We start from the raw sequence: 14,655 nt of genomic DNA on the forward strand, positions 1-14,655 counted from the left end.
TAGTTATTTGTCAGTGTGAGGTAATTATTGAGTTTTTCACATCTGTCTCATTCATGATCATTATTATACTGTGAGTCTTGTTTGCATTGCTTGTGTGAGTGTGTGTAACACAAAGATAACACTAAGGTTAGAAGCACAGATCTAGACCTGGGCACAACATAATCATATTAAATCTAACTTTCATGTTTAAATTGCCAATGGAAGTTCTCTCTCTCTCTCTCTCTCTCTCTCTCTCTCTCTCTCTCTCTCTCTCTCTCTCTCTCTCTCTCTCTCTCTCTCTCTCTCTCTCTCTCTCTCTCTCTCTCTCTCTCTCTCTCTCTCTCTCTCTCTCTCTCTCTCTGAGAAAGAGATTAAGTAAAATAGTTGGAGAACACATTGGGAGGGATCTTGGACCATTCCTTCATACAGAATCCTTCCAGATATCCTTTGTTTATGGACTGCCCTCTTCAATTCAAACCACAGGTTTTGATAATGCTAAAAAGTAATCTAATTCATGCAGTTGCAGTAAACCAGTTGTGAAATACTACGACTTCCTCAATTACCACATGGGCATACTGTGACATTAACCACCAGTATAATACCAGTATGAGGTCTTAGAAGTACTGTCAATTTAACTACCAGCCTATTACCAATATGAGGTCTTGACAAAATGGCCAAAACTCTTTTGATTAGTTCAGATCTCTGAGGCATTGAAAACTAATTACAGCTCCACCTTTTAAAGAGGGGCTTGTAATCCTTCAGTCTGGCATGAAGAAAATGAAGAGAAGTTGGATAAAAGTGTGCATCAATCAAATGTAACAAACCCAATTATTGTCAGCCCTCCCTCTTTTCTCCTCCCCTCAAAGCCAGCCGAGATCTCCCCATGACTCAATCCTGATGCACCAATTACAGACATTTAGAGTCTTAACTAATAACAGCAATTCAATCAGAGCACAGCGGCAGCATGCATGGGAGAGGTAAGGCAAGCGCAGCACGGGATAAATAATGACAAACCGCAATTTGGTTGATATTGTTATTTTTACGCTCTGCTTCTTAATAATAGGATCGTAAATTGCCTTAACTTCTTGATTCTAGAAGCTTCCTGTTTAGTCGTGATGAGTCAATTGCGGCAGGCTCTGGTATGGTTTTCAGAAGGAGGAGATAGGAGGGATGGAGTCGTCGTGTAGACTACAGAATCCCTACAGCACCAGAGCAGACTTTCTTTACAACTCAAAGTCAACTCCACCCCAACAGATAGACACCACAGGATGTGGAGTGATACGCCCTGTCACGTCTGCTCCTCCCCTCCGGCATATGACGTCGCCAGAGTACTAACCACTGGTTCTGGGATTCATCATTACGCACACCTGGCACTCATCATTACGCGCACCTGTGTATCATTATGATTCACACCTGGTCTCCATTACCTTCATATGTCACTCTCCTATGTTCACTCACCAGTTGGTATTGTTCTTGTGTATCGGCATACGTCGGCATATGTTAGTGTCGTGTTCTTGGTTTTATTGTTGTATTAAAACGTTTCACCTGCTTCCTACTCACCGCCCCATCATTACACACTCATCATTGAAGCTAAGATGTTTTTATAATTCTTCTATAGAGTGAATAATAACAATACACGGGATGTTTATAGTACTTTTCTAAAATGCCAAAGATGGTTGGATGAAGCCTGAGTAAGTACAGCTGTGAGTTGGTCTGTGTGACTCATAGAGAAGCATTAGAGATCCTAGGGCACTCTTTAACTTTCCCTGAATGTCTGGGTTTAACATCACTGGGTAGAGAAACAACTCCTCAATAGAGGGACTAATAAAATGCGAGAGAGAGAGCCTTAAACCAGGAAATCTTATTGGACAATCAATCAGCCAATTAGCCCTGCCTGAAACTGTTCTCAACCAATTGGAAAGGGACCTCTCCACAGCGGTGAAGTGAAGTGTGGACTGGTGATTTAAAAGTGGTGTACTTTCGGCTACTTTCATTCAATTCGCTCACAGGCCGACAACCATCCTGATAAATTCAAGTGGATCAATTTTCAAAGAAAATGGCCTAAAAACTAAAAAGGAATAACACCTTTTCCAGGAGTCAATTAAGTCTTAGAGCAGTTCTGGGCATTCATAATCACTTATGTAGACATGGTAGAACTCTGTTATAGCACCCAGCTGACAGTTAGTACAGCAATTTAAGTTCTCTATGAAAAGACAATACGTGTCTACCCCAGAACAAAGAGGGAATGGTACTTACCAGTATGGTGGAGACAACTAGAGATCTGTTGGCTAAGGAGTCTGTGACATTGGATGTCTTCCCTTTCTGGTGGTCTGTCATGTTCAAGCCACTAGGAGGGTCCCATGTTCCAATCTGAGGGGAAAAACACAGACAAAACATTAGAATTTAGTGCACTTCAGTTATATCTTCCATACAGAAAAACTGTTCAGGGGAGAGTGTGTCTATGAGAAAATATGATGGGAGGTGCGTTATTACAAACACGCACGCACCCCCCCCCCCCCCCCCCCCCCCCCACACACACACACACACACACACACACACAGACACACACACACGACACACACACAGACACACACACACTCCTCTTCCACAGAGAGCTAGAGGCAGATCCTTATCCTAGATCAGCTCGTATATCACATCTCGCAGGTTAAGAGTTAAGACCTGCTGTCAGCCGTGTCCTAAAGGTGCTGGAGAATTCTGGGAATGTGTGCTTGAGCTGAAGAGGTGGAGTACTGAGTGTATGTGTGTGCATGTGAGTGAGTGTGTAAGGAGGGGTTGGTGGAAGCAGCAAGAAGAGCAGGAGGAGAAGAGGGGCGAGCCTGCAGGGGCCTCTCATCCTGGCGGTGTTATTATCTTAACCGCTACAGGGCTTCTCATCTCAGCAGACACTCTGCAGCACCAACCCACTACAGTCACAACAGCCCTGCTCCTCTCTCTGATGCCCACTACTGAGGCCTTAGAGATGGCTGCTTTGTAATTGCAAATCAACTGTTTAATTCAGACTTCATGAGGTTGGAGGGCTCCTGAAGGTTTTTTTATGAATCGAGTAAATTATTCATGGAGGCGCAGACACACGCCACAGAGAGAGACAAGGAGGTCGGGAGCATCTGAGAGGCACACACAGGGGAGCATGTGTGTAAGGAGGGTGTGTGTGTGTGGGTTGGTGCTTGGATCTGCTGTGTTGGCAAGCTTTCTTTAATGAATGATCTCCTCCATAGACGTGCACACATGGTCATGTATTATAAACATGCACACTCAAACACACACACACACTCCCCTAGTACCTTCTCCAGTCCGTCCTCCTTCAGACTAATCACATCCAGGTCAAAGTCTGTCCTCAAGCCGTTGGTTCTGTTGAAAGTGATCCGCCCAGTCAAGCCATCCCAGTGGGCCTGGAGGAGAGAAAGAGAGAGGGGTAGGAAGCGAGAGAGGGAGGAAGGAAGGGAGGAGAGACAGAAAAAGAGAGAGAGAAAGCAAGAGTGAAAGGGAGAAAGGGATGGAGAGTGAGGAGAAAGAGATGGAGGAGAGAAAGAGAGATAGAGATTCATCATAACCAAAGAGCAAGAGGTCACAGGAGCTCACTCCTTCTCAGCAAAATAAGAGACATTCATTATTCATTAGAGTGAACCTTTAAGCAAGGCGCACAAGCACACAAAGGTACGCTACAAACACACACACACACACACACACACACACACACACACACACACACACACACACACACACACACACACACACACACACACACACTGTATATTAATTATTAATACCACATACACAAACTCTATACAGCTTTCTCCAGGACACAGACGCTTTTTGGACGTAATTCTGATGGTTGCTTTAGTAACAGTGAGATAGTTATTACCCAATCTGTAACGATATAGGCACTGCTTTGGAATGCTGAAAATCGAGCATAAAAGGTGCCCTAAGCACTGAACTTGTCACACCCTGATCTGTTTCACCTGTCCTTGTGATTGTCTCTACCCCCTCCAGGTGTCGCTTATTTTACCCAGTGCATTTATCCTTGTGCTTCCTGTCTCTCTGTGCCAGTTCGTCTTGTATGTGTCCAAGTCAACCAGCGTTTTCCCCGTTCTCCTGCTTTTTGCATTCTCCTTTTTCTAGTCCTCCCGGTTTTGACCCTTGCCTGTTTCTGGACTTTGTACCTGCCTGACCATTCTGCCTGCCTTGACCACGAGCCTGTCTGCAACTCTGTACCTCCTGGACTCTGATCTGGTTTTGACCTTTTTGTCTGTCCACGACCATTCTCTTGCCTTCCCCTTTGGATTATTAAACATTGTAAGACTCTGCCTCCTGTGTCTGCATCTGGGTCTCGCCTTGTGCCTTGATATAACTCTCTTGTGTTACATTGCATGGCAAATGTTGAATTCTGTGCCTTTTTCTTAGAGAAGAAGGAGCAACTGAGTTAAAGCGAATGTTATTTCAGAAAGAACCTGTAGTATGACTCATCTAACGTCATGTTATTACAGGCTCATAAATGTCACATTGTTCCTCTTTGTTGGGAAGAGAGAACTAGATGAAAGAAGATTGTGAATTTCCAAAAAATAACTACAATTACCTGCCTATGTTGGACATGGTTATATTGAAAATAACAGTGGAAATTGGTACCTTTGAATGAATCCGTGTTAAATACGTAGATATAGTATGTTAAGTGTAATGTTAGCCTGTGATTCAGTGATAGTGTAATGTTAGCCTGTAATACAGTGGTGATTCAGTGATAGTGTAATGTTAGCCTGTAATACAGTGGTGATTCAGTGATAGTGTAATGTTAGCCTGTAATACAGTGGTGATTCAATGATAGTGTAATGTTAGCCTGTAATACAGTGGTGATTCAATGATAGTGTAATGTTAGCCTGTAATACAGTGGTGATTCAGTGATAGTGTAATGTTAGCCTGTAATACAGTGGTGATTCAATGATAGTGTAATGTTAGCCTGTAATACAGTGGTGATTCAGTGACAGTGTAGGGAAAGGGGGATACCTAGTCAGTAGTACAACCGAATGTATTCAACTGAAATGTGTCTTCCGCATTTAACAAAACCCCTCTGAGTCAGAGAGGTGAGGGGGGCTGCCTTAGTCGACATCCACATCATCGGCGCCTGGGGAACAGTGGGATACCTTGCTCAGGGGCAGAACGACATATGTTTACCTTGTCAGCTCGGGGATACGATCCAGAAACCTTTCGGTTACTGGCCCAATGCTTCTACCCGCCAGGCATTGATAGTTCAGTGTTAGCCTGTGATACAGTGGCCATGCAGTGATAGTTCAGTGTTAGCCTGTGATACAGTGGCCAGGCAGTGATAGTTCAGTGTTAGCCTGTGATACAGTGGCCAGGCAGTGATAGTTCAGTGTTAGCCTGTAATGCAGTGACCGGTCAGTGATGGTCCAGTTTTAGCCTGTGATACAGTGGCCAGGCAGTGATAGTTCAGTGTTAGCCTGTGATACAGTGGCCAGGCAGCGATAGTCCAGTGTTAGCCTGTGATGCAGTGGCCATGCAGTGATAGTTCAGTGTTAGCCTGTGATACAGTGGCCATGCAGTGACAGTTCAGTGTTAGCCTGTGATACAGTGGCCATGCAGTGATAGTTCAGTGTTAGCCTGTAATGCAGTGACCAGTCAGTGATAGTCCAGTTTTAGCCTGTGATACAGTGGCCAGGCAGTGATAGTTCAGTGTTAGCCTGTGATACAGTGGCCAGGCAGTGATAGTCCAGTGTTAGCCTGTGATACAGTGGCCAGGCAGTGATAGTTCAGTGTTAGCCTGTAATGCAGTGGCCATGCAGTGATAGTTCAGTGTTAGCCTGTGATACAGTGGCCAGGCAGTGATAGTTCAGTGTTAGCCTGTGATACAGTGGCCATGCAGTGATAGTTCAGTGTTAGCCTGTGATACAGTGGCCAGGCAGTGATAGTTCAGTGTTAGCCTGTGATACAGTGGCCAGGCAGTGATAGTTCAGTGTTAGCCTGTGATACAGTGGCCAGGCAGTGATAGTTCAGTGTTAGCCTGTGATACTGTGGCCAGGCAGTGATAGTTCAGTGTTAGCCTGTGATACAGTGGCCAGGCAGGGATAGTTCAGTATTAGCCTGTGATACAGTGGCCAGTCAGTGATAGTTCAGTGTTAGCCTGTGATACAGTGGCCAGGCAGTGATAGTTCAGTGTTAGCCTGTGATACAGTGGCCATGCAGTGATAGTTCAGTGTTAGCCTGTGATACAGTGGCCAGGCAGTGATAGTTCAGTGTTAGCCTGTGATGCAGTGACCATGCAGTGATAGTTCAGTGTTAGCCTGTGATACAGTGGCCAGGCAGGGATAGTTCAGTATTAGCCTGTGATACAGTGGCCAGTCAGTGATAGTTCAGTGTTAGCCTGTGATACAGTGGCCAGGCAGTGATAGTTCAGTGTTAGCCTGTGATGCAGTGACCATGCAGTGATAGTTCAGTGTTAGCCTGTGATGCAGTGGCCAGGCAGTGATAGTTCAGTGTTAGCCTGTGATACAGTGGCCAGTCAGTGATAGTTCAGTGTTAGCCTGTGATGCAGTGGCCAGGCAGTGATAGTTCAGTGTTAGCCTGTGATACAGTGGCCAGGCAGTGATAGTTCAGTGTTAGCCTGTGATACAGTGGCCAGGCAGTGATAGTTCAGTGTTAGCCTGTGATACAGTGGCCACGCAGTGATAGTCCAGCGTTAGCCTGTGATACAGTGGCCAGGCAGTGATAGTTCAGTGTTAGCCTGTGATACAGTGACCATGCAGTGATAGTTCAGCGTTAGCCTGTGATACAGTGGCCAGGCAGTGATAGTATAGTGTTAGCCTGTGATACAGTGGCCAGGCAGTGATAGTCCAGTGTTACCCTGTGATACAGTGACCATGCAGTGATAGTTCAGCGTTAGCCTGTGATACAGTGACCATGCAGTGATAGTTCAGCGTTAGCCTGTGATACAGTGGCCAGGCAGTGATAGTATAGTGTTAGCCTGTGATACAGTGACCATGCAGTGATAGTTCAGCGTTAGCCTGTGATGAAGTGGCCAGGCAGTGATAGTTCAGTGTTAGCCTGTGATACAGTGGCCAGGCAGTGATAGTATAGTGTTAGCCTGTGATACAGTGGCCAGGCAGTGATAGTCCAGCGTTACCCTGTGATACAGTGGCCAGGCAGTGATAGTCCAGCGTTACCCTGTGATACAGTGGCCAGGCAGTGATAGTTCAGTGTTAGCCTGTGATACAGTGACCATGCAGTGATAGTTCAGCGTTAGCCTGTGATGAAGTGGCCAGGCAGTGATAGTTCAGTGTTAGCCTGTGATACAGTGGCCAGGCAGTGATAGTCCAGTGTTACCCTGTATGTCACTCTGGATCGACAGTGCAGTGGTGTATAAAGACCATCAGGCTAAACAGTGGTGTCTTTTATGAGGGCTGGCTGGTGTCCACCCTAGTACTGGTCCACAGGCTTAGAGAGAGAGAGCACTAGAGGTGGCGAGATGTGAGATTATTTGTGCGGCGGTTCGAGACAAAGAGCTTTAAAATGTCAAAAGCCTCATCCCTCCATTCGTCCTCCCCACCCTCCAGCCACACCACCCCGAGACAGTGTGAGTGTTAGCAAGGTTCTGGTGAAATCTCACAGAGCAAACAGAACAGGACAGGGTAGCTAGGCTTTACAGACCCTAAATATAGCTGACAGACAGGGACGTTTGGATTAACCACCCCAGTTTCCAGAATCTATCTAGCACACTGAGGAATAATTAGCCCAGATTAAGATCATGTAGACCCATTCTGTAGGGACATGATATGAAAACAAGGAGACAGGTTTAAGATTAAGATGGTTGCTGCTCTCGGAGAACTATGAATGTACATAATATAAAAATGCAGTTAAAAACAAAGCCGTTTTCTTTCATTTACATTGATTTCTTTGATCGCCCCCTTGTGCCCATCCAGCTTGTCTCGCTGTATGTCTCTCTTGTGTCTCTCTCTCCTATGTGTGTGTAGGCGTTTTCTCACTCTTTCATTCTCTCTCTCCTATGTGTGTGTAGGCGTTATCTTACTCTTTCATTCTCTCTCTCCTATGTGTGTGTAGGCGTTCTCTCACTCTTTCATTCTCTCTCTCCTATGTGTGTGTAGGCGTTCTCTCACTCTTTCATTCTCTCTCTCCTATGTGTGTGTAGGCGTTCTCTCACTCTTTCATTCTCTCTCTCCTATGTGTGTGTAGGTGTTCTCTCACTCATTCAATCTCTCTCTCCTATGTGTGTGTAAGCATTCTCTCTCTCTCATTCTCTCTCCTGTGTGTGTAGGCGTTCTCTCACTCTTTCATTCTCTCTCTCCTATGTGTGTGTAGTCGTTCTCTCACTCTTTCATTCTCTCTCTCCTATGTGTGTGTAAGCGTTCTCTCTCTCTCATTCTCTCTCCTATGTGTGTGTAGGCGTTCTCTCACTCTTTCATTCTCTCTCCTATGTGTGTGTAGGCGTTCTCTCACTCTTTCATTCTCTCTCCTGTGTGTGTAGGTGTTCTCTCTCTTTTTCATTCTCTCTCTCCTATGTGTGTGTAGGCGTTCTCTCTCTCTTTCAATCTCTCCCCTATGTGTGTGTAGGCGTTCTCTCTCTCTTTCAATCTCTCCCGTATGTGTGTGTAGGCTTTCTCTCTCTCTTTCATGCTCTCTCCCCTATGTGTGTGTAGGCGTTCTCTCTCTCTTTCATGCTCTCTCTCCTATGTGTGTGTAGGCGTTCTCTCACTCACTCATTCATTCTCTCTCTCTCCTATGTGTGTGTAGGCTCTCTCTCACTCACTCATTCATTCTCTCTCTCCTATGTGTGTGTAGGCGTTCTCTCTCTCTTTCATTCTCTCTCTCCTATGTGTGTGTAGGCGTTCTCTCTCTCTTTCATGCTCTCTCTCCTATGTGTGTGTAGGCGTTCTCTCTCTCTTTCATGCTCTCTCTCCTATGTGTGTGTAGGTGTTCTCTCACTCATTCATTCTCTCTCTCTCCTATGTGTGTGTAGGCGTTCTCTCTCTCTTTCATGCTCTCTCTCCTATGTGTGTGTAGGCTCTCTCTCACTCATTCATTCTCTCTCTCCATGTCCATCCCTCCCCTGCCTTTCCAGTGGGCCGGTGTGTAATGTATAATACTACGTACATCTTTGATGAGGGCCATGAATCTGTTCCCAAAGCGCCAGGGTTTGTGTCTGTTGCACTGTAGGGAGCTGACAGTGATCTGCTGAGACTGCTGCACGGCCACGGCCACCACGTGCACGGCATCGTACATGAGCGCAGCGTCCGTCTGGGAAACAACAGAGAGAATGTAGAATTTAAATGTTTTATATATACTGAACTAATATATAAAACGCAACATGCAACAATTTCAATGCTTTTACGGAGTTACAGTACACATAATGAAATCAGTCAATTGAAATATATAAATAAGGCCCTAATCTATGGATTTCACATGACTGGGCAAGAGTGCAGTCATGGGTGGGCCTGGGAGGGCATAGGCCCACCCACTTGGGCTGGCGTGGTTACACGTGGTCTGCAGTTGTGAGGCCGGTTGGACGTACTGCCAAATTCTCTAAAACAATGTTGGAGGTGGCTTATTTTAGAGAAATTAACATTAAAGTATTTGGCAACAGCTCTGGTGGACATTCCTGCAGTCAGCAATGCAATTGCACGCTCCCTCAAAACTTGAGACATCTGTGACAATGTTTTGTGTGACAAAACTGCACATTTTAAGAGTGGCCTTTGAATGTCCCCAGCACAAGGTGCACCTGTGTAATGATCATGCTGTTTAATCAGCATCTTGATATGCCACACCTGTCAGGTGGATGGATTATCTTGGAAAATGAGAAATGCTCGCTAACAGGGATGTAAATACATTTCTGGCCAACATTTGAGAGAAATTAGCTTTTTCAGCATATGGAACATTTCTGGAATCTTTTCTTTCAGCTCATGAAACATGGGACAAACACTTTACATGTTGGGTTTATATTTTTGTTCGTATAATTTCATCAGTCTGTTGTCCTTACTTGCTTCAATATGTCCACCATTGTTCCTGTACCCAAGAAAGTGAATGCAACTGAACTAAATTACTATTGCCCCGTAACACTCACTTCTTGTCATCATGAAGTGCTTTGAGAGACTAGTTATGGATCACGTCACCTCTATCTTTTCCGACACCCTAGGCCCACTACAATTTTCAAACCGCCCCAACAGATCCACAGATGCAATCGCCATTGAACTGCACACTGCCCCATCCCATCTGGACAACAGGAATACCTATGTACAGTATGTTCTTTGACTACAGCTCAGCCTTCAACACAATAGTGCCCTCCAAGATCATCACTAAGATCAGGGCCCTGGGTCTGAAACCCGCCCTCTGCAACTGGATCCTGGACTTCCTGATGGGCTCACCCCAGGTGGTGAGGGTAGGCAACAACATCTCCACCACGCTGCTCCTGAACACGGGGGCCCCACAAGGGTGCATGCTCTGCCCCCTCCTGTACTCCCTGTTCTCTCATGACTGGGTGGTCACTCACATCTTCAACTCAATCATAAAGTTTGCTGATGAAACAACAGTGGTAGGCCTGATTACCAACAACGACGAGACAGCCTACAGGAAGGAGGTGAGGGCCCTGGCGGAGTTGGGCCATGAAAATAATCTCTCCTTCAACATCAACAAAATGAAGGAGCTGATCGTGGACTTTAGGAGACAGCAGAGAGAGCACGCCCCCCTCCACATTGATTGGGCCGCAGTGGAGAGGGTGAAAATCCTCAAGTTCCTCTGCGTTCACATCACTGAAAACCTGAAATGGTCCATCCACACAGACAGTGTGGTGAAAAAGGCATTACAGTGCCTCTTCAACCTCAGGAGACTGAATAAATGTGTCTTGGCCCCTCTCTAAGACCCTCACAAACTTCTACAGGTGCACCATTGAGAGCATCCTGTCGGACTGTATCACCGCCTGGTACGGCAATTGCACCGTCCGCAAAAGCAGGGCTCTCCAGAGGGTGGTATGGTCAGTCCAAAGCATCACACTGCCTGCCTTCCAGGACATCTACAGCAACCGGTGTCACAGAAACTCAAGGGGCTCAGCCACCTGAGCCACGGCCTGTTCACCCCGCTACCATCTGGAAGGCGGAGACAGTACAAGTGCATCAAAGCTGGTATTGAGAGACTAAAATACAGCTTCCATCTCCAGGCTATCAGACTGTTAAATAGTCACCACTAGGCTGCCTCCGCCCAGTACCCTGCCCTGAACTTAGTCACTGTTGCTAGCTGACTACCACCCGGTACTCTATCCCGCCCTATCTACAGTCGTGGCCAAAAGTTTTGTGAATGACACCGATATTCATTTCCACAACGTTTGCTGCTTGAGTGTCTTTAGATATTTTTGTCAGATGTTACTATGGAATACTGAAGTATAATTACAAGCATTTCATAAGTGTCAAAGGCTTTTATTGACAATTACATGAAGTTGATGCAAAGAGTCAATATTTGCAGTGTTGACCCTTCTTTTCAAGATCTCTGTAATCCGTCCTGGCATGCTATCAGAATTTGTGTTTTTTTGTTTGTCCACCCGCCTCTTGAGGATTGACCACAAATTCTCAATGGGATTAAGGTCTGGGGAGTTTCCTGGCCATGGACCCAAAATATCAATGTTTTGTTCCCCGAGCCACTTAGTTATCACTTTTGCCTTATGGAAAGGTGCTCCATCATGATGGAAAATGCATTGTTTGTCACCAAACTGTTCCTGGATGGTTGGGAGAAGTTGCTCTCAGAGGATGTGTTGGTACCATTCTTTATTCATGGCTGAGTTCTTAGGCAAAACTGTGAGTGAGCCCACTCCGTTGGCTGAGAAGCAACCCCACACATGAATGGGATCAGGATGCTTTACTGTTGGCATGACACAGGACTGATGGTACAGAGATGAGGTAGTAATTAAAAAATCATGTTCAACACTATTATTACACACATTGCATCCACTCAACTTATTGTGTGACTTGTTAAGCACATTTTTAATTCTGAACTTATTTAGGCTTGCCATTTCAAAGGGGTTGATTACTTATTGACGCAAGACATTTCAGCTTTTAATTTATAATTGATTTTATTTTTTTATTTTCTAAAAACATAATCCCACTTTGACATTATGGGGTATTGTGTGTAGGACAGTGACAGAAAATCTCAATTTCATACATTTTAAATTCTGGCTTTAACACAACAAATTGTGGAGAAAGTCAAGGGGTATGAATACTTTCTGAACGCATTGTATATATATTACATTTTTTAGGTATCAGTATAGTCAGAGCTAGAAAGGGTGGCAGGAGGATCAAGTGCACGTGCTGGTTCAGGTTTTTAGGGGGAAGCTGGTTCCACCATTGGGGTGCCAGGACAGAGAAGAGCTTGAACTGGGCTGAGTGGGAGCTGCCCTCCTGTAGGGGTGGAAGGGCCAAGAGACCTGAGGTGGCAGAATGGAGTGCTCGGGTTGGGGTGTAGGTTGCACCATGGTCTTGTAGTGGATGCGAGCTTCGACTGGAAGCTGAGGAGCAGGGTGACATAGGAGAACTTGGGAAAGTTTAACACCAGGTGGGCTGCAGCGTTCTGGATATGTTGCAGGGATTTGATGGCACAAGCGGGGAGCCCAGCCAACAGCGAGTTACAATAGTCTAGACGGGAAAGGACAAGTGCCTGAATTAGGACCTGCGCCACTTCCTGTGTGAGGTAGGGTCGTACTCTACGGATGTTGTAGAGCAGGAACCTGCAGGAGCTAGTCGCTGCTTTGATGTTTGCAGAAAATGACAGGGTGACATCCAGGGTCATGCCAAGGTTCTTTGCACTCTGTGAGGGCAACACTGTGGAGTTGTCAACCGTGATGGAGAGGTCTTTGAGCGGGCAGGCCTTCCCCAGGAGGAAGAGCAGCTCCGTCTTGTCAAGGTTGGTGCTTGAGGTGGTGGGTTGACATCCAAGTTGAGATATCTGCCAGGCACTTTATTACTGCACTGTTGGAGTCAGAAACAGAAGCGTTTTGTTGCACTTGCGATAACATCTGGAAAATATGTGTACGTGACCAATACAATTTGATTTGATTTTCACAGTCAATTGGATGCCTACGTCACAGCATCGGACATGAACGCAGTGTCTGTATGTGGAACAGAGAGACCATGTGTCATCACCGCATCACAAATCATCACATATTACTAGATCACACCACATGTATCAGTCTACAGATGTAGGATCTTAATATGAGTCAGTTTGCTACAACAGGAAAATAATCCTGCAGCAACAGAAATGTGAATTATTATGTGGATTCTAAGTAATGGAGATTTTTGTAGGGGTTGATACATTTTTCTAAAAGGGAATATCAAGTCTAAAATTTCAGTGGCAATTACAAAATCCATAAGCCTTTTTAAACCTCAAATATACTACAAGTTTTAAATGTTCTGCATTGCAGGAAAGTTCTCTTGCAACAGGGTGATCAAATAAAGATCCCACATCTGTTCATGAGAGCAACGTCTGTCTGTGAAACAACAGAGAGAATGTGTCCTCATGTCATCACATCACCGTCAATAGGCTACATCACACCAACTCAGTGGGATGTCAACTATCAGAAATATGACACCAGCTTCCGTCTCCAACAAGAGAGACAATGTGTCATCATCCCCGCCAACCACATCACAGATCATTCATATCATCACATTATCACATCACAGTCAATGGAATGTCTGTGCCATATAGATCTCATTTCATTGGGATGTCAACCATTCAAACTGTTTTATCCTCGTTGCCTACCTAACTTAGTTGTACTGTGAGACTTCCACCATGAAGATGCACAATGTTATTATAGGAAACAAAAAGAGAGGAGCGAAAGGAACAGGGAAGAGGGCAAGAGAAGCAAAGAAAGGGCAATTTTCTAATATGCCAAATAACCATGGCGACATGACATCTACAGCACACAGCACATTAGACAAACAATCATAAAAAGGTATGATAAACCCAGACATCTCTAATCTCTGAAAACACACTGGGTGTGTACCAAATGACACTCTATTTCCTACATAGTGCCCTATGGGCCCTGGTCAAAAGCACTGTATTATATAGGGAATAAGGTGGCGTTTGGGACTCTCTCAGAATCTGCAGCTTCCTCCTTCACTCTCTGTAATAATAAACGGCTGACAGTAAACAGAAGTGCGTAAGGAGACTGATATGAGAGCAACTTATCAGAGAGAAATGCCAGTCATCCACGCTCCAAGTTCCACACCCCTAATTCCACAGTCCCTCAAAAAAATCTAATTAGTGTTTGTCTCGCTTGATTGGAAAGCAATCAAAATAGCTCCTTACGTTTGCTGTATGGACATCATGCCTGGGGGTTGCCGTTGGAAACCGCAGTTCTGCTGAATAAATCAGGACCTAAACCTGTCATTTCCCCACCCTTGTCCTGATTGTTTGCCGGAAGCGGTTGCGAAGGCAGTTTGGATGATAATATGGTGTTGCGGGTGGTTACTGTCAGTCGTGTCATGGTGTGGGAGTTTAGGAATAAAATGTGTGATATTAATAATGTCTATTTTAGAAGGTGTTGATAAAAGAGAAGTGAAGCTGCTGCAGGGTGGGTGACACTCTGGAGGACAGGGGGGTGGAATGGTGTGGTCGCCAGCTGCAGAGTGACAGTCTGTCTTTTCCTGAGGGGTG

At 45.3% G+C, this 14,655-nt stretch overlaps 1 protein-coding gene across 1 annotated transcript in view; it reads right to left on the minus strand.

Moving 5' to 3' along the window:
• The window catches only part of LOC139423656 (glutamate receptor ionotropic, kainate 2-like), a 217,856-nt gene that overhangs the window by 87,659 nt on the left and 115,542 nt on the right, over positions 1-14,655 (minus strand). The window contains exons 8-10 of the mRNA XM_071175266.1: positions 9,115-9,258; positions 3,282-3,389; positions 2,236-2,349 (exon numbers count right to left, since the gene is read on the minus strand). Of these exons, the coding sequence (XP_071031367.1) occupies positions 2,236-2,349; positions 3,282-3,389; positions 9,115-9,258 (366 nt within the window). The remainder of the gene's footprint in view (positions 1-2,235; positions 2,350-3,281; positions 3,390-9,114; positions 9,259-14,655) is intronic.

The sequence above is a fragment of the Oncorhynchus clarkii genome, chromosome 2 (assembly GCF_045791955.1).
Source record: "Oncorhynchus clarkii lewisi isolate Uvic-CL-2024 chromosome 2, UVic_Ocla_1.0, whole genome shotgun sequence".
Lineage (NCBI taxonomy): Eukaryota > Metazoa > Chordata > Actinopteri > Salmoniformes > Salmonidae > Oncorhynchus > Oncorhynchus clarkii.